General features: G+C 37.4%; 1 protein-coding gene across 3 annotated transcripts in view; it reads right to left on the reverse strand.

Moving 5' to 3' along the window:
* Positions 1-606: 606 nt before the first annotated feature.
* Positions 607-21,059, reverse strand: part of LOC106138878 (serine/threonine-protein kinase NLK) — a 90,914-nt gene continuing 70,461 nt past the window's right edge. The window contains exons 5-10 of one of the 3 annotated variants that reach the window (XM_013340173.2): positions 13,486-13,654; positions 11,228-11,354; positions 10,328-10,498; positions 9,793-10,012; positions 9,358-9,451; positions 607-6,445 (exon numbers count right to left, since the gene is read on the reverse strand). In XM_013340173.2, coding sequence (XP_013195627.1) covers positions 6,391-6,445; positions 9,358-9,451; positions 9,793-10,012; positions 10,328-10,498; positions 11,228-11,354; positions 13,486-13,654 — 836 coding nt within the window. In that variant the 3' untranslated portion in view covers positions 607-6,390. Of the gene's footprint in view, positions 6,446-7,473; positions 7,746-9,314; positions 9,452-9,792; positions 10,013-10,327; positions 10,499-11,227; positions 11,355-13,485; positions 13,655-21,059 lie in introns of those variants that run through there. The other 2 variants (XM_013340178.2, XM_060954868.1) reach the window with 2 other exon arrangements.

Here is a 21,059-nt window from a genome sequence, read left to right on the forward strand (position 1 = left end):
CGATTTATATAAACTGCACCTTGAAGAGTTCGCGTTCAACATAAAAATATACAATATATTCCATGTGATAACCTTAATAAAGTAAATAAGACCTTTTGACCGCGACTCTGTTCGCGTATAGTAATCGTATACTACATGTACATTTTTCATGATGTACCTATGGAGCGAATCGACCGTTATGGTATAGCCACAGGAAGATATGATTTCTTTATACTAAAATTAACGGGCTCTATTCGAATTGAGATTTAAATAGTGATCATTAAGCCTATCAGCTGAACGTTGCCTATCGGTCTATTCATTCTGCTGGTTTTGTCTACCCCGCAAGAGATATAGACGTAATCATATTAATGAATGAATATTTTCAAATAATTCCATTGCGTGATCTACTACACTTCTTGATCAGAATGACAGCAGGACAGAAATAAGTGGTTGTCATAAAGGAGTAACAAAGATAGAGCACAAAAAGACTTGACAGCTGTCATTGTCATGTTTTAATTGAGTACTTATTTATAGTTGGATTATTGAAACAATTGCAATGGAATACAATCTCATGCGTGTAGATAGGGCTGGATCACAGTAGAGGATGTTCAAAATAAAAGGCATTCGTAATTATGCAGTAGTTTATTGTTACAATGTCGCGTCTCCTACAGCTGCTACTCCGCACGCGCGCTCTACGTGCAGCGGACCACACGTACACACATTGTCTGTATATATCTACCATTTTAATACAAGTGAGATAACGTACAAATTAAGCAACTATTCGAAACGATATCTTCTGTATTAAAAACTACAAAAGGAACACTTTAACAATATCTAATTACAGGAAAATGTACGTAAGTCCCACTAGAATTTAAGTCGTAACAATCAACCAATGGCTGTAGTAAGGGCCGTTGCACGCAGCGCTGATTATTACAATAGTTTTGGCAGTTCCCAACAATGGTAAAATGCAACTAAATCGGTACACGAGATGAACGTATCCTTATATTTACAACCTCCCTCCGTCATCGCCGACCAACGGATCGCCGCGCCAAATTAAACTAAACCCATTTATACACAGGAAACGTCCGCCAAGGCGAAACAAAGCAAACATCTCAACTACTAAGTCTTATCAATGTTGTGTCTTAGGCTTTAACATAAAATCAATACAGCCATCCGATATTACCTAAGTAACTTAAAATCGACTATCAGTGCACAAAATACGTAATATTTACAATAGGACTGGTAAAATAACATAAAATCGCCGTGAACCTACACGTACAATACAATTAATATTTCATTTTTTTTTACTTTTTGTATATTATGTAAATTATAATACAAATAAGAGTGATTATTGAACACAAACTAAGCAATTGATGCTACATGTTAAAAGTGAAAATCAAAGTCTTATCACATTATTTTTAATATTTACATTGGGATAGGATCCCGTTTCGTGGGCCTAATAGGAAGCTATCTGAGCTTACAAGAACGGCTGACTGGCCATGGGGTTGAACAAATGACGTCTTAAAACTAAAGATCACTCGTGTGTAAAATGAACAGTCGTGTACTTTAAACTTAAACATATACGAGATCTCTGAAAGGCTGGAAACGCAATACGTACAATTACATAAAAAGAAAGCGTGCACATCGGGCGATGCGTGTGCGCTCGCGACCCACTCTCTGAAGTGGGCCGCTGCGGTAGCGGGGCATCTTATTAAAAATGAAAGTTAAACGTGAAATTTGCAACAGGAATCTTTGGTCTACAAGTAATCTAGCCAGATTTAAACAAAGCCAACCAAGCGACATACAAATTAGCTTTTGTTCGAAAAGTAACATAATATTTTTAAACTGAAGGCGCGGTTGACAAGAAAAAGTGGAAAGAGAAAAAAAATAACAAAGTGGACCCCAGACCCTGAAGTTAAGTGGTAGAGGGTGCAACTGGGCCCACGCTGAGATGAGAGAAAGAGACAGAATTAAATTATGCAAACCTCAAAAATTTTACACCATTAATATTAATGTATGTATGAATAGCTTAATCTTTGTAATTCATGGTCTTAAATTTAGAATCCCGCTAACACAACGGACCCACATACCTATCCGATTACAGCATCTACTTAACATACGTCTATTTATTTACATACATCCAATCGAGCGTCAGAGGACACAGGTTACGACTGCAAGCGAATCTTAGCTCTAACTCCTCTGCTATATGTACAGGTGAAGCGTGGTTTATCCAAGATGTGTAAGACTTTATCTGAGAAGGCAATATGATGCGTATCTATTCACTTATTAAAAAATCTAAACATATAAAAGAAAGTAAATGACTGTCTGACAGACATATCAACGCACATCCCAAACCGGTGGATCTAGAGACTTAAAATTTGCCGTGTAGTTTCTTTATGTGGTCTAAAGGATTTCCCGAAGCTCCCAGGGAACGGGAATTATGGTTATTATTCGTTTTACGCGGGTGGAGCTGCGGGCGTCCTCTAGTAAGTTTTTGACCAATCATGGCGTCGCTAAGATTAATCGAATCCGGTGACAAAATCAAATTTAAAATAAGACTATAAATTGACTAATTTTAAATATCAAACTACTTGCAGCGAAATAGATGAATCGCATCTATACGACCTCCACAGATAAGGTTAAAAATCCAAAAATTACGCCTAACGGATCACAGTGACAGTTTATTGAGATAAGGCAAGGTGGGGTATATCGCGGTCCCGTCTTAGAACAAACAGTACACAAGATTAATTTTGTCCTGTCTTTGTGGTTATTAATAGGTATCTGAATGGAAAATTACTTACTGTTATGCATGTGATGGGTCCCAAGATTTGTTTAAATGAGGGTATTTTTACGACTAGATGGCGCTATTAAACATAAAAACATGGTCTTAAAAATGAAGACGCTGCGGAACGATCAAAGAGAAAAGTGAGAAGGCGGACCCAAGGCCCCGAAGCATATTGATATTGGGTGAAATTGGGAACACACGAAGATGAGAGAAAGAAAAATAAAGAAATATAAAAAATCGCCAGTAAACAGAAACTCACTGTAGAATGATACATATTTTTTGGTTAAAAAATATGAGAATTGTTAAATCTTTGTCCAATAACAATACAGCATTGGACCTTATGCATGTGCTGACATCTGGTGTGAGACACTTAGAACAACTAATTTACGGCATTTCCGAACCGTGATTGCGTTTGTATAAAATCGGTCTTATCGCTAATAACTTGTTACTGTTTGTTCTTAGTTTTACTCTTTGTACGTACATGGTGAAACAAACGTCGATTTCAACCAAAAAATCTTGTTTTTATAAACAATTATAACACAAATTACATCTGAATCATAAAATCAATGTCATCCATATACGTACTGAGAATTTTTAAGTTGGACAAGGGCTCGCCTCCTTTGTACCATAGAAAGTTTCTTGACGACACCGTAGCGCGAACGTTAAGCGAATTTGAACCTACGCACGCACGGACAAACTTTACAGTCGTATCGCGCGACGGCACGTCAAGAACACCATTTCTACTCGTTTGGGCTTACTACAACGGCTTTTCCATACCATTCTAGATCCTAACATTAATTACTATGCATTTATTTATTTACATTTTTTATCATTTAAATAGTTTTGAACTAGTTTTAAGGCTACGACGTCTCTTGACATTCACACAATGTCTATGCTATTATTACTCGTATATATGTTAGCAGCGTGATGTTATAAACGAGTAAACGCGTTGTGAGCGATATACTAGTATATGTGTGTGTATTAGTATACTAAACTCAGCCAAGTATCGAAAGACGTCTTGAGACTTCAAACACACACACCTATACGTATCTATTCACTCTCACGACACGCCTATTCGTGTAAACAGGACCATTCCTAAGTAAACACAACAGACATCAATTTTGTAACATATAACATGTATGAAAGTTTTGCTAGTAATTTTGCCAATCAAAATACATTACATATTCAACTCACGCACACTAACACACTCCGTTCCTTACGTCAAATCTCTAATACACCTATTAAATGCTTGAAATACACATGTATCCATTACATTTACAACACATCGCTATACAATATCTCACTACTGCATGATAGTATGTGAAAATTACTCGTACATTTTGTTTATTATCATTTTTTTATCATTGTCGAGTAAGTTATTAGGTTTTAATACTAATTCTATCTAATTCTAGCTACGTAAAAATGTTCAGTCGATGTTACATACAATGGTGTTAAGGAATAAGCTTAAAAATATTATGGTACAAAATATAAGGCTGCGCGCACACTGGACGCTTGAGATTCGCAGTCGGTCGACTGGCTCGTTAAGTACAAAGCGCCTGCGCACGCAACTATAGAGATTAATTTAATTAGAGAACACATAGAAATCAATAAATTCAATAAGTCATCGATTAAAATAAAATTCGATACTATTAATTACTAATAAGAGAACACAATTGAGAAATGTTACTGAATGTGTATTTGCCTGTTTATTGTGAGAAGGAGAGACGAAATAAACATCCAATACATCCCTCTAAAATGAACATGCATAATCATATTGCCCCAATTATTAACATATGAAACACAATCAACCACACATTGAAATCTACATTACATACATATTACATATTATAATTACATGGAATCGCAAAGATAATGAAAATAACCTAAAACTACACAAAGCATATCTTCTTACGTAAAAACTTAGGTACCCACGTTTTGTCATTGACAAAATGTTGACCTCTTTCGTGTCGAATTATTTCCCAAGACACATTCAGTATCGTTTGCATGGTCACAGTCTCAAGCTATATTGAGCCTTATTTCACCTTACTATAGCGGCTAATATAACTTGAAATCATACTGTGTTCTACGCTGCTGAATGTCACTTAAAGAGTGTCCCAATGCCGGCAAATTCGTCCCATTATTAGTTAAGAATTGCCATAGACTCAAGTTTCGTTGTATTATTCATTTTGACCGCAACCCTCTTGTTGCGACGCTCGTGAGATTACCGCCGATTCCTGCGTTTATACACAGTGAACCGAACCAACTACGCTAACCTACGCACATAGTCACTACGTCCTACACAATTTTTTTTAGAACAAAAGAGATAAAATATTTGGTTGCATGACGCTACATCATGTAATCGCCTTTGGCCAAAACACACTGCATTTATTACGTTACTTTACGGAAGATTGCGCGAATTATATGTAAAATACAAAAAAAGAGTTTACTACTTTTTTTTATCCCTCACTTGTGCTTCGCCTATTGACCATTCCCTTTTCCGCCACATAACTGTACACTTCTCATTTCCTTATGCTTTTATATAAAGCGTTTCTCATTGAGCAAACCCAACCAACCAATACAAGCGTTATAAAAATGACATCAGAAACGCCCAGTGTGAATTGGCCCTTAAAACGTTCGTACGTTTAATAAAATAGTATAAATGCAGACTGTCGATACATTTGAGCGTCGTATTAAAATACAACTTGTCTGAAACCCCACGTAACCGAAACTGGGCAAATTTGAATTCTATATTATTATCGCAATGAGGTATGGTGCGGTTTTTACAATTTCACTAATTATGTCGTTTGATTCAATAAAAATTGTGATTAACATTAGAACAAGTGTGAAAATGTTCACACTAATCATGTCAATATTTGATTAAAAAAAAAATAAATGGTTTGGTAAATTAACTTTATACCAAAATAATATGAAAACTACAATGATAGAAAATATACACACAAAACATCCTTTGAACTCTATTACGATACACACTGAATACAATAAGTAATGTTTCTAATACCTACAAACTAAATTTCACAGTAATAAAGTTCAAATTGGAGTGTATTTATGAAGTCATAAGAAATATAAAATTGAAAAGTAAGTATATTTTGCTTAATCAATACAGCAATCAAATGGAAGCTAATTTTGAACATTGACGGTTTTATCATAAAAATTTTGTTCCAAAAAATTTTTAACTACACAAGTTTTAATTAAATTTTTCGATCACATTTTTGTATACGTGAAGTATAATCCAGTTATCAACATTAATTATCAAACCTTATTTTTATTAAAATATTTTATACCCCCTCAATGGAATAGGGGTAAGTTTTAAATGCGATTAATGATGGTTTGCCAAAATGTCACCACTGAAACATGAAACCAAAAAGGTATTTCAAAGTGTCATTTGTTAATTGAAAACTGGATTAACCTTCGCCGTCGATTCAATCTTATTGTAACGCGTAAGTTTTCCCATTCGTGAGCAGTCCTGAGGCCGTTGTCCGCCTACTCTTCAACGAGGCTATTTCATTAACGATAAAACCATCAACGTTATACATGGGCCGTTAGTTCGGTTATCGTGTGTCGGTGTAAACGGCGCGTCGCTTATCTAAGCCACGCTTTGATTCGCGTCATTCCCACTGGTGCGGTGACGGCGGCAGCTCGGATGGATGCGCGACGGTTGAACTGTAAGCCCAGATCCCGAGGGTTAGACAAGTGTCAATCGCATCACTAACCCACACCCGCGCCACTTGATTGGTGGATTCGGACGTTAAGTGCACGTGTACTTGATAAGTCACTTCATAGCCGGATCACTTTTTAATTTCATAACTGTTTATTTTAACGGCATTTAAATCCGAATCCACCAAACAAATCGTATCATGCAAATTTAACGTTCAATGTTTTTTTTTACCAAAATTACTAGATAATAAAAGAGAAATTGAATAGCAAAACTGCATCACATAACTACTACTGGTTTTATCTACGGTAATGATAATAACCAAAATATCACCACAACCAAGTGCACGGCACTGTGCTCGACTACACATGCACTACATAGGCAAAAGACATCCCTACTATAAAAATAAAACCATTCATTTTCAAAACCATAAATTGCCAAATTCAATTTATCTGCATTCCCCTTTTGAAATAAAAAAAAATCTGATTTGGTAGGAATTTTGAAAGGAATAATCGCCGCAATCGTGAATGATTATAGCTTTTTCAGGCTACTTTTAACGCACAACATATCTTAAATTTAAAAAGTTGATATCTGTCTATGATGATAATTTTAATGAGGTAGCTTATACACGTATAGAGTATACCATAATGAAAGCTTCATATATCATTTCTATCGGTTGAGGCTCGTATTTGTACTCGCGGAAGCTTCAATAATATCCGGTGGCATCAATAATAAAATACCGCATTTTTAGTAAATTCCAGTTAAAAAGATATAGTTACATTACCCTTAGTACATATCCATTATTTTGCTATCGGGTAAATAGCAAATCTCAATTACATTATGTAATAAAAACAAATCGATTTATATTTTTAAAAGCATAACAGCTAAAAAAATTCAAGATTGTGGCGGAAAGGAAAATGTCATGCAATGCAACCGAACTTCGGAATATAACGATCAACCCTTTTGAAATAACGAAACGACAGCCGGTCGGGAAGGCAACGCTGTCTCAAAAAAAAGGATAAAAGGAATAACAATCCAGTTAAGTGTTACATGAAAAAAAAAAGAAGTAAAATTTTAATATGATTAAATGCTATATTACTTTAAAATGTTAAACATTTTATAAAATTGAGGGTACACAGCGTTGCTTTCCCTCACGCCTGCTACTCCGGGACAAGTCAGTACAGCGTGCGTGCGCTTACTCGGATGGGCGGCTATGCCGCGCATAGAAAAATCACTGGCGATAACAGTAGAATTTTTGCCGCCGTCTTGAAAGGGGAACAAATCTTTGCTTTCGAACCCGCTCTAGAGCTGTCGCAAAACACAGAAAAAGCCAGATTATTACACTACTTAGGGGGGTGCTTGAAGCGTGATATACACCGTTTCAAGAGGGTTGATATAGCTTGAAAACAGCGGTTCTTTTGTGGTATTTACAAAGAACTATCGCTCGGAAGCGTTGAGAGGTAAATGAAAAAAAAATTTATCAACCCATGCAGTGGGGCTTTCGGCAAAATATACCCGCATTGTGCGAAAAGACACGTAACATATACTGCAAAAATAACTACGGGAGGGGAGGGATGGAAAGGGATAGCGACATAGGCTCTTTCCTTCTGCGACCACCGACTGCTTCGAACACTTTGAGCCTTTGAAAAATCAACATCTACTTTGTGAATTCTTCCCATGTTCCCTGAAAGACCCACCAGTGGCTATTTATAGGCAGTTTTTCATGATTTTTTACAATTTTGGAAATTTTTTTTTACTCTACTTTTTAAAAGTTTAAATATATTCACTATCAGTCGTTTAAATAAAATATTTATCAGCGTTGATACAAACTTCTAAATTTAATAACTTCTTATCTAAAATGTAAACAAAAGCCCACTGGGGGTCCCACATATACTTTTTTACAAATGTCTAATATCACCGTGTATAGTAGTAGTAGTCCTGGTACTCATGTACACGGCACCACTTACACCGTGCCACGCCTAGTTGTGATGATCGTTTGCTTTCTCTGATTTATTATCTGTACTTCACTGTAGCCGGCGGTAACACTGGATATTTCAAAAACTTGGACTTTACGAATAAAAAAAAAATCACTGCGGTTCTTTGTTGACTGCGAAATAAAAAGGACCGTATGAATCGGGGTCTTTTGCCAAATCATAATGAAAAAACCCACAAGGGTTAGGCAGGCAGCCTCCTGCAAAAACTTAAAAAAAAAAAACATTTTAGAGCATGTAGCTTGCTGCTTACATACTTTTATCTGAGGGAATAAACGAAAATAATGTGAGATCATTTAACTTTGTTGTGGAAAAGTAGGCTATTAATAAAATAATAAATATATACGATACATGAAACATGAGCTAGCCTAAAAGTGTTATAAAAATAAATAAATTATATCATCAAGGACAACTAAAACACTAAAACGACGCCTAGTGTTACACCATTTTAGCGCAAAAGATCAGTGTTACCGTCCGGCTATTTAAAAAATGTGGCCTTTGGGTGCGGGTGGTCGCTATGAGCATTTTGGTCCATCCGTAAATTAGGTCACACTTTTTCATTTTCTTTCATTATAAGTTTAACGTCATATATTGACAAACGAACAAATTGTAAAATTAAACAAACATTCCGGACGTAAACGGAAACCAAAACAAAAAATCTCTTGGCGTACCATAAAAGTAAGTTTTGTAAATGAAAAAAAAAATACTACTTAAAAAAACGAAACAGAAAAATGCATCAAACAAATCAGTCTCTGATGTGATCAAAAACTACCAGGCAATAATAAAATTCAATATGTGACGTCACATTCATTCTTTCAACAATTTCGTCTTTGGAACGTGTGACGTAACTTCCGGACGGCCTTAGGTTATATCGCAAAGAAATCACCTAGTGTCGGTTGGTTGCGGTGGCAGTGTGGCGGCGCCCTTACCTTGCGAAACTCTTGAACGCCGCCGACTGCGGGTTGATGCAGAGCGGCACGCGGGACGTTTGCAGTTGCTCCGCTATGAATTTGTGGATTTCCTCTGCAAATTTTACACAAATCGTATTAGATAATTATGAGATTTTTTTTGTAATGGGCCGGCCCGTATGTGCTATAGTGTCAATGAGGTGGAATTTTATGAGAGATGAATGGCTGACACCATTTTCGCTCAATTAACATTTTGGATATTGTACTAATTTTTGTTCGCCAACTGTACTGCGGAAATTCGGCTGTCATTCAAAGTAATTACCAGGTGCTCCATTTTTTATCATGGTCAAAGATTAACTAGGAACTAGGATAGACAAATGCAAAAATAATAATGATGAAACTGGTTACAAGCTGTTAGTGGAAATTACTAACAATTTGACCAACATCGTCTTATACCTTTGACCTGATGCACAGACGTCAGCTTCCTCTCCCAGGCGTCATGGAAGGGGTGCGTAGCTACGGGCTCGAGGTCGGGCGAGTAGTGCCTGGCGGCGGGGGGCGCGCTATAACAGCACTTGCACATGCACGAGTGGTACCGCAGCCGCCCCTCCTCTAGGTACGGGTGCGCGAGCGCATCCACCACGGAGATACGCTTCGCCGGGTCGAACACGAGCATCTGAAAATGTCACAGCTAGACATTTTAGTTGAGGTTTACGGAGGAATCAAAGGTGATATTGTTCATTACAAACCAAAGAGCCGGAACATTTTTTTACGCAACCTGATGGTAGAATAATAAGTGAAGCAAAACGGTTACGTGCAAGCTTGTCTCGTGTCTTCTTGTGACTTATTAACTCCTTGATTCGTCTGGTAATGGGGGTTAAGAAACTAAGTAAGAAAAAGGTTAAGAAGAAAAAAGTATGTGTCATACTTCAACAGCGTAAATTAAAACTATGATCTTTTAACAGTGAAATGAAAAATACAACCAACATACCTGTGCCAACAAATGTACGGCCTCATGCGTCGCTTGCACTGACAGCGTATAAAGTGCAGCGAGCGCGGGCGGGCGAGGCGCTCGGCGCAACATGTGAGCGCGCGCGCCCGCGCACGCGTGTCTCATGTCCTCCAGCGAGGGCGTGCCTAGCAGCTCCGTGATCAACTCCAGCTGAAATACCAAGTTACAATGTGAAATTACTGAAAACTTGAGAGACCAGCCCCAAACAGACGAAAATCAGGCCCGACGTTCTAAATTTTGTGCTAAGAACACTAACTTCTGAATAACAATCTAACTTATGGCTAGTAATTGTTCACAAAATTAAACGTTCTGATTTTCAGATCAACATAATTGAGCATTCAGATTGCGTTTGAGGCCGACCTTAGGCATTTTGTATGCTCACATCTGTCGTATCATGGTGCGATTAGTCATTTGAAGATGTATGCTGCGGATAGCTAAATTAAGAAACAAACTGATATTATTTAATGCAAAGGATTGTTTCAAAATACAACAAAGCATTATGACACATAGAAATTCGAATCATTCAGAAGGAAGTCTAAGAAAAAGCCTGGGCCAATACAAGTTCAATTCATTGTCTTGGCTTTCTTTGACGGCATTTTTAATGCAATCGCCCCGGAATAGAGCCACCATCGGGATAAAATTAAAAATAATTTAGATCAAATTGACCAAGGTATCGAATATCTTTTATGTTAAAATTGTATAGAAAATAACAGTACTTTTGATAACTACCGCTATGATGCAGAATACTTAATTTGCGTTTAAGGGCTCCCAGTTCTTTGAATAGTAAGCCCTCCTTCTTAAGGCAGACCTCTGCTTTGTTAGTAAAACCTGGACTTGAAAGACTGTATCTTTTGAAATTCTAGTTTTTTATCATCTCACCTGTTGTACGGGACTTTGCGCTTGAAACAGGATACGTCTCCCCAACAATTCTCCGAAAATACACCCGACTGACCACACATCCACCGCCGCGGTGTAGTGGTTCGCACCCATTAGGATCTCTGGTGCTCTGAAATTTTACATTAACACACTAATTAAAAGGGAGAAATAAGGAGCAACATCAGGCATATCTTTATGAAAAAAATAACAGATACTCTTTTCAACATTTCTCCTCCTACAAACCTTTCACGTCACAGTACAGGTCCTTCTATTCTTACTTTTTTTCTGTTGTAAGGCTATGGTATGCTTTGCCATCTCATATTAGAACGACATCCGCATCATCCTGACCTTAGTCACTCATCATCACCTCGCGGGATTCGCATGCGACCTGGATTAATAAGTCAGGTTTTGACACGAATCAACTCTCGTCTTGACTTCCGCAAACTTGGTGGGGAACCTATTGCATCAATTATACGTAGTAAGTGGAAATCCAAAACCTCTGCATACCTACCCATAACGTAAAAAGGCGTTTCGGTATGTCTTTAATTAAAAAATATTTTGTGAAAAGTATTAAGAACTACAGAACTCGTATGTAAGTACATAGAACTCATATAAAACTTGGTTATGCTGAAAGTTACTACATGAAGTTCACGCACACCCAAATTTTAGAGCTCCGTATAGTCACGTGCGGTTTATGACTCAATGTGGCATTTTATTGCCATTCATTATTATAGTTATAGTGTTTAATAGGTTAAACTCCTCCTCTCTATTTATAATAAAGAGGTGACTGATATATCCATCGGCTCAAATTATATTAACCAATAAATTTCGCTGAAATTCGATAAAGTACAAAAAATATATGCTGTTAAGAAAACATTATTGTAGCTGGTTTCTTTTGAAGCCCAAATACAACAATACTAACATATAAAGGGGTGAGTTTGTAAATAATTAATTCATTTACAAACTCACTGTCATTCTACGAATATAATATATATATATAATAAATCGCTTCGTAAAAAACCAAAACATTCGAATAAAACTTCAATACGTAGTTGTACAATGTACAGTAACGTTGTCTAACAATTTCATTCATCCATTTCGCATGTAGAACTGAAAATTTGTTTAAACACTAAATCAATGTGCATAGAAAACTTCTTACAGTGAAACCAACTACAATTAGTACCATTCGTTGCCTAGTACCGGAAAAGCGTAACAGACTGTGAAACTATTTAGTTTGAATGAATGGTTTTTAGGCACAAACCGCTGGCCCACTTTCAGAGCCGCAGGCGACGGGGGCACAGGTCACTCATTCGCCATCCACTAAATGTTACATAAAACTCAGAACTGGTTCTAAGACAATTTTAAACTCTATTTTTAGATGATCTTGAATTGCATTTTGTTACAAATTGCTTTGTTGCTAGTTGTTACACTTCCGCCTGAATTATTTGCGTTTCATCTCTTTTCTTTATAGTAGGTACGTAGGTATTATCACTAATTCGAGGAATATTAACAGTCAATTTTTTTAGCTTTTTAGTTGTGACATTTTAAACGTTTCGTTCCACGCACTGTACCCCGCCCACTGATACTTCAGCGAGCTAATCCACTGAGCCACGTTGGTGATTACGTTGGAGAAAAACCAGGCATAACCCAATTATCTTTAACGAACCTTTGGTCTCAATTATGCTTCAGTTCGACTACTTCTTCGCTTTATTTCCATTATCTATAATCGGTAGTTTTTTTTTTTCAAATTCGTTCTATCATTCTTTATCATCTGCCTTTTCCGTGTTCTTCTAAACCCCGTCACTTCCATCATTTAACTCCCTTTCAGATCAACACACATAAATACAAATTGTCACATCAATATGCCTTGCGGGATAGACAGAGCAAACAGTCTTATAAAGAATGAAAAGCAACGATCAGCTGTATGGCGTTATGATGGAATTGAGATTCAAATAGTGACAGGTTGCTAGCCCATCGCCTACAAGTGGGATCCCAATTTTATAAGCCTATCCTTTAATCGATTTTCGACATCCATTTGAAATGGTTCTACGGAAACCACACGGTACTCAAATCAACATAATGACAATAAACCCGACCAGTTTGACATAATACATACATACATAAAATCACGCCTCTTTCCCGGAGGGGTAAGCAGAGACTACTTTCCGCTTGCCACGACCTCTGCACACTTCCTTGGCTTCATCCACATTCATAACTCTCTTCAGCTCGGCGGTTTCTGGAACTTTTGACATAATAATCACCTGTAATACTGCGTGACGACCTCCTGCGTCATGTTCTTGTTCGCGTCCGGCTCCTCGACTCTCGCCAAGCCGAAGTCGCATATCTTCAGCACGCAGTTGCTGTTCACCAACAAATTGCCTGGCTTGATGTCGCGGTGGAGGATGCGGGCAGAGTGAAGGTATTTTAGACCTGATGAGGAAATAACACATACATATATTATTATGTCTCTTCAACAGTCTTGAAAAGACTTGAAAGACTACCGTTCAGCTGTATGGCAAGATATCTTGATTTTATATATCTGTGCCATAAGAAAAACAACACTCTCAATAAACAATATGCTTGGAATTTACGTCGTTAACAATATTTACAAATATATGCATTGACTGGAATTATTGGAATACGTCAGTCAATTAATTTATTGTCCATTGTGTCGGTGGCAATTCGCAACGAGTTTTGACCGCTAGGTGACGGCTGAAAACCAAATGTACCGCTTTTATCTGGCTAGATTTGTGTCTAGAATTTCATCTAGTTCATTCCGCATTTGTTATGATAAAACTGAATAATATTATTATGGATACAGCATGCGTATAACTAAAACCAGTGTTTATTGAAGGAAACCTTCTCTAAGGTCTGCTGCTTTCTAGTACAAAATCCGTTTCAGCAGCAGAAGTCATTATTTTTAATGATTCAATTCTAGCATTGTTCCGGACAGCTGAAAGAATAATTGATTTGGTATTTTTTGCTAATACAGCTAGATGTTAGTTGTAAGACAGAGAAGTTGCAATATAAAAGATATTTTATAAAAGATAAGAAAATAGTTTCGTTCAGAATAATTACCACGATACATAATACACAATCCCTGATACATGGTTCCTTTAGTTTGAAAATCAGATTTGAATTTTCCTATGTCTATAAGCAAAATTTTTGGGGAAGAAATAACAATGATGGATGTTGGAACACACTAGAAATAATAACTCTTAATGCAAAAATACGAAGATTTGATTCAAAACGGAGATAGTATAAGACTGATGGAAAAAGCAGATACGAGTAACGCTATATATCCTTGTCATACATTTATTTGCTTTGGGATAGCTGGCGGCCCAAGGAAAGCGACGCGCATTTCCGGCGTGCTCGGTACCGTTTTAAGTAAATTGGCTGGCTGCAGCTCAAAAATACTATTTGTGATAAGTATTATATGTATGTACTATCTACTGGAGTATTATTTTTTTGCACCAGTAAGTATTTGAGACTGCTTTCTGTCTCGAAAGTTTTGCTTTTTGTTTTCCATTAGCGTTTAGTTACAATATACTGCTCCTACGGAAAAATAATGTAATTTGCCAGACCAACGATATACCCAACAGACTATAGGTTTTAATATTTTTTAGCGTATGTCCCAGCCTAGAACCATCATATGAGACTAAACAATGTCACCTACGATCTTTACTGATTATTCTTTTTTTCTCGACAACATTACTGTTTTTTGCATATAGCAAATTAAACTTTTTTGGCGGCCTCTGTGGCGCAGCGGTAGTACGCTTGTCTGTGACATCGGAGGTCCCGGGTTGGAATCCCGGCCAGGGCATGATGAGAAAAGAACTTTTTCTGATTGGCCTGGGTCTTGGATGTTTATCTATATAAGTATTTATTATAAAACATAGTATCGTTGAGTTAGTATCTCGTAACACAAGTCTCGAACTTACTTCGAGGCTAACTCAATCTGTGTAATAAAAAACTAGAGTCGGTACTTAAAACTTTTATTAATTATATAGTCAAACTGAAATTAGACCCATCAAATTGACACTCACTGTTTCTGAGCCCTGACCCTCTGTGACCGCTGCATGACGTCACAACGTATTAATGACACCCCACGCCGCCAGACAGAGTTAAATTTCCCCAAGGCACACAGTTTTCACCTCACACCAGTACGAATACGGGTTTTATGATAAAATTGTACCAAGAACTTGTTACGTCTAATTTAACTTTGCTGAATGCCGTTTCTATAATTACGTTTTCCGTAGGGACCTATAATGAATACTAATAGAGTACGGGATGAACGGAGCGAATAGAAAGCATTCTTGAATGAGTGCTTTTATTTATGAGTGCTAATGTTCACATTTCATGGATTGTAACGTGCATTTACACTGTTTGGCTCCCATCTACCTCTTCCTCTACAACTTTGGAATCCGTTCACTTCCAATAAACGACTTGCAGATGATCATCTGTCACTAAAAGTGCATAAAAAGTGGACGAGCGATCTTTATCGATGCAAAGAATGTCAATATAAACGTTGACAATATGCAAGTGAAAGATGCGCATAAGTGTTGTCCAGACTAGATTATAGTGATGCACGGTTATTAGATAAACTTCGGTGTAGTCGGAAACACTCCTTTTTTTGTCGATAAAACTTTAAAAGATACCTTTATCTTTCAACCAACTTTTCGATGAAGAAAAATTCTGTCACCAAACTATACGTAGGACAATCGGTCAGTTTTAAACTCGATGTCGCTAAGTCTTAAGCAACGCAGACTTCCGTATCTGATGTCCTGATATATGTATATGATAATTCCAACCAAGTTCATCAAAAACTATAATCGACAGAGTTCACTTTTTTCTGTTCTTTCTCTTTCTATCTAGATAAATTTAGATCACACATGACACATGTCCCTAGCAAAAATTAAGTCGCCGAAGATACTGAAAGAGCGTAAGGCATATGTCTTGTCAGCGTTCATGAATAAGCTCTTTGCGCATGCACGCTCGCAAGCTGTGCGCTCAGGTGTTCGTCGCGAAAGGTTTACCCTAGTGAAGATAAACATTTAAATATTTGAATTTTGTATTACAGCCAGCGCAGCGGTTCACCATAGATGGGCCTTATGCCGGGTGTGGGCGGGTCGACGGCCGCACGCGCAGCCGACCGCGACGCCCGCTAGTCCTTGCTCCTGGTCTTCGCGGGTACAATGCACCGAGACCCATTCACTGGTTCGTACAGTGCATTAAAATGTCAATCCAGTTTTGAAAAGCTGGCCTTTTGCGAGGATACGATTCTTTGGTTGATATTAGTCTTTTAAAGTTCAGTTGACCGTAGGGCCTCTTTGATTAAATTTTCACCAAGGAGATAAATTTAATATGCAATGAATAAAGAGATATTAAGGATAGCTTTTAATTTAAATGGCTGTAAGAAATCCCAAAGTGGAAGTAATTAAATTTTGCTTTATTGTTATTATTCGTATTACAAATAAAAAAAAAATATTGTTCGATTGAACTGTGTAAATCAAATTATGATAAAAAAAAAAACAAAATAAAGAAAAGATAAATATCGGTAGCAAAACAACGTGAGACGTGCCATTTCCGCAATACTCGAGCAGCCTCGGAATATCACATGACTAAAATCCAGAAAAGACACGTCACACGACATTCCACCATGCCTCTACGATCTGGAATCCAATACGGGCCAGTTAGCCTTGATCGACATCGACGATCGAATTACAACCGACAAACAACATTCCCAGAGACACAATCTTCTTCCTCCTGGCGTTAATCCAGGTTACATCCTCACCTCCCTGGAGCCCGCGACTTTTGTTCATGATCCAGCAGTTTAGCGGTAGTACGCTTGTCTGTGACACCGGAGGTCCCGGTTTCGAATCCCAGCCAGGTCGTAATGAGAAACTAACTTTCTCTGATTGGCCTGGGTCTTGGATGGTTAAAGTATTTATTATAAAATATAGTATCGTTGAATTAGTATCTCGTAACACAAGTCTCGAACTTACTTGGAGGCTAACTCAATAAATGTAATTTGTCCCGTATATATTTATTTATTCTGGATTGGCTAAGTCAAATTTTCCGTCTGACCTCCGCAACCTTAGCATTGGAACCTAACCTGTATTAGAACATGGTAAAAGCTGCACTAAATGGGGACACAATGGTAACAGTATTAACAGTAAACTGTTTCATAGTGGGGTGTTTGTTCACCAAGCGGAGGACAAACAAAGCCGGGAGCGCCTTGTCTTCAACAGATGGAACAGCTTTCACAATTAACGCGTCCGTAACTATTGCGATGCTAACAGGAACAATGGAACTATACTAAAGGAACTTGATATTCCCACAAGAAAAGTTAAGGCACAATATTCTTTTTCCTTTTGAATTGGGGAACCAGGCAGTTTTAAGGTAAATGTTCGTTTATTTGCGTACACAAGACTCAGTCAGAAAGAGGCAATAGTTTAAAAAAAATTGTTTATATGCGTTCAACTAATAAATTTAAAAAAGAAAAAGATAATTTCAAATCCTCTGTATTGATATCATAAACGTAAGAATAATATTTATGGAAGTTAATGAAAATGGATCATTAATCGTTCAGTAGGTAATCAAACTGAATGAATAGCAATAGAAATCATATTTGTACAAGAATAGATAAGCAATTTTCTAAGTATTGACTCCTCCTAAATAAACAAAGGTCGACCAAAAAGTGGTTTTCATTAGAAACGAGACTACATAACCTTGAACAAAATGAAATTTGTAATATGTAGGTTTCGTATTGATATTGAGATCGGAGGCAGGGAATTGAAAAGGAATGTTTATGTGTACTGAAACAATCTTTCCGTTGGAAAATGATAAAATAATTTTATTGATAAAAAATTGACCAACACACATTTATACACACGGGCTATCTTTTTACTTCAATTAATTATAAATAGTTCCAACATTGCCGTAATTTATCAATTCAGATTGCTTTCATTTAAATTACTGTTAGAACTTGCTTTTGCAAACAAACTAAACTCACAATTTGAACAAATCGATGCAATTTCTAAATCACGTTTTCACGATAATGCCTCGGTACAACCAGTTGGGTGAGTCTTCGATCGCGTCAGATGATTGGATACCATCTGCCGGAAAAGAGATTACAATGGGACTGTACCAGGCGAAGTATTAGAAGTGTCGCCAACCGGCAAGCCCTGATGAATATACACGGATCACGACATGACACGAGGGATTTCCTGGAACGAGTGAAGATTACACGTGTCATGCGTTTCCTATTTAGGACGACAAATACAAATTTATATCCCACGTTAGGAGCTTGTTTTAGTAATAAAGATCAGTTGTTTTGGAATTATTATAAATATATTTGAGAAGAGTTATTCAATTGATAATTAAAACATCGAACAGTTTCTGCCATTAACTGTTTCAAGTAAAAAGTTTATATTCAAGTAAGTACCTTAAATAATGATTTAGGTTATAAATTCATTCACTCATTTCAAAATGTACTATAGCATTTAAGAAGGCTAATAATTTTAGGAGGGCGAATAATTTTAGCTCAAACAATATCTATTCTTTTATCAGGCACAGTGATTGAATTTTCCAATCCTGTAGCAATATCGGGCGTGAGGTAACAAAACGGGTGTTGCCATTTATCAGTCAAAATCCCCGCTAGCTTAGGCAGGGGCGCGTAGAGGTGATTTCCTGCTGGCACAACCGCGAACATAAATAATATTATAGACACGGGAATAGGACAGCGCGGAATTTCCATAATTTCCTTTTTTTTTCTCGGGTGGTGCCATCTACAAAAAAAAACCTCAAACGAAAGATCGTTTAAAGAGGAGTCATGATTTTATAACTTTCTATTTTGGTATCTGAGATAAACCCATATTACTCAAATAATATATTTTTGTTAACAAAAGGCTGAAACAAACTGAATCCAGTGTGCTAAGGCCGCAACAAACTTCGAAATTGCAATAGACAAGCCTGCTTGTTTAATATCAGCTGCCCAACATAGGTTAGGAACCATTACGTGTCATTAGCATGTGGTCGACATAGAAGCAAGGGACAATAATGGACGAGCGGCAGTGGAGCGCGGAACGTGCGGAGAGTTGGCTATGCGTCGAATATGGACTATGTCCCTCGCATACTGGAGATGCCATTATTGTCTCGAATAGTCCGTTTATGGTCTATGGTATACTTCACCTGCTGTACACACCCGTATATTCTTTTGGATTGTGATGAGTAGTCTACGAAGTACTGAATCAGGAGAGGAAAATTTAGAATAAAGTAAATTTTAGATTTCACTTTCATTTTGGAAGACTCGTTCGTTACATCTTGTAATGGCAGCAGAGGTAACCAATAATAGACATAACCCCTAGTACATTACGCGTGGCAATATGTATAATGCAACTAGCATTCACCAGATGCCATTGTCTAGATGGTGCGTCCGTTTATGGTCACAGCAAGCCTCACCCGCATATCCTAGATTGCTAGAACATCTGCATCTGAATTTGCATGTAACGTTAGCATAAATTATACACGTTTGCTTGCAGATAAACGTATTTTTGCACTTTACCTTAATTTTAGCCGTCACCGTCTTAAAATTTGATAAATATGTAGCCTCAAAGTTGCACTTTAAAAGATCGAAAATCGACCTTTACGATATGAAACTCTAGCTTGTGTCTCGGCTTTGCTACTTATTTGGAAAGGAAATAAATGACATCAAAAGGCATAGACAGAAACGCCACCGCACTTCGGACTTTCATTAAAACGCTTCGACTGCCTCGGAAATGGAATGAGACGAGAGCGACAACTTTAATCTGCAAGAGGGAAATCCGAATAAAAAACTCATTTACTCACTGCGTTTTGTGGCATGCAGTCAAAGTGTGCTGACAATATTAGTAATTAAATCGATGGGAAACGGCAATAATGGAATTGCATTGTTTATTGCACAAAATCGCAGCCAAATGAGTAACAGTATAGTGTGGCAGAAGATTGAATCCATCAAGGCGATGCAACTATTAAGTTTTAATTAAACGCGGCAAGCGGTAGGGCTTAACGACCGCATTTTTCTAATTCCCCTTTGCGCGCCTCGCCCGGGGAATCTCTTGGAACCGTACGAATAATTGTGCAAATTAATAATGTGAGATCGGGAGACGAGACGACGGTCGGGTGGCGATATTTTTTCATCCGCCAAAATGGATTTGCTTGCTAGTGAACCCACCCTAAGTTTTTAATGGGGGAGTCGAATTAGTGTTCATACGACGTTGAATGGTCGGAGCGGGAATGAGTAATGCAGTAGTTGGTTTTTCGTGTTGCAGTAAAGTTGCGAGCACTTGGGAGTTTTAATTGATTTACTGCAGGTGTGTGCAGGAGAGCAGCTGTGCCTTCAGGCCTCACCACGCTAGCAATTTAGAAATGGTCTGACGCTCTGATGTGATGCTCTTTAAAAATATTCACCGCCAGTGCATTTAAATAATTTAGGGCTTGGTGACTTTGTTTATAACAGCTGTGAGCTAGGATAAGCAAGTTTTGCTGTGAAATTTGGGGCCTATTAAAGACAAATAAAGTCAAAACGACAATATTTTACCTTGCGCAAAAGCTTCTGAAATGTTACTGACTTAAAATCTGCTTTATTAAAATTAATCATGTGAATTACTTAAACCCCGAAATATTACAACAAGAAATATCTACACTCATTAAAATTAATTGCAAAATAAGTTCGTGAAACAGCTGGTTTCATCCATGAGTGTTAAAAAATGTTGCATTTATTTTCAAAAGTTGAATATGCGTTGTAAGGCGCATCGCCAACCCACGATCTGTAATCAACCTTTTCTGTTTACGG

This window comes from Amyelois transitella, chromosome 5, assembly GCF_032362555.1.
Source record: "Amyelois transitella isolate CPQ chromosome 5, ilAmyTran1.1, whole genome shotgun sequence".
Lineage (NCBI taxonomy): Eukaryota > Metazoa > Arthropoda > Insecta > Lepidoptera > Pyralidae > Amyelois > Amyelois transitella.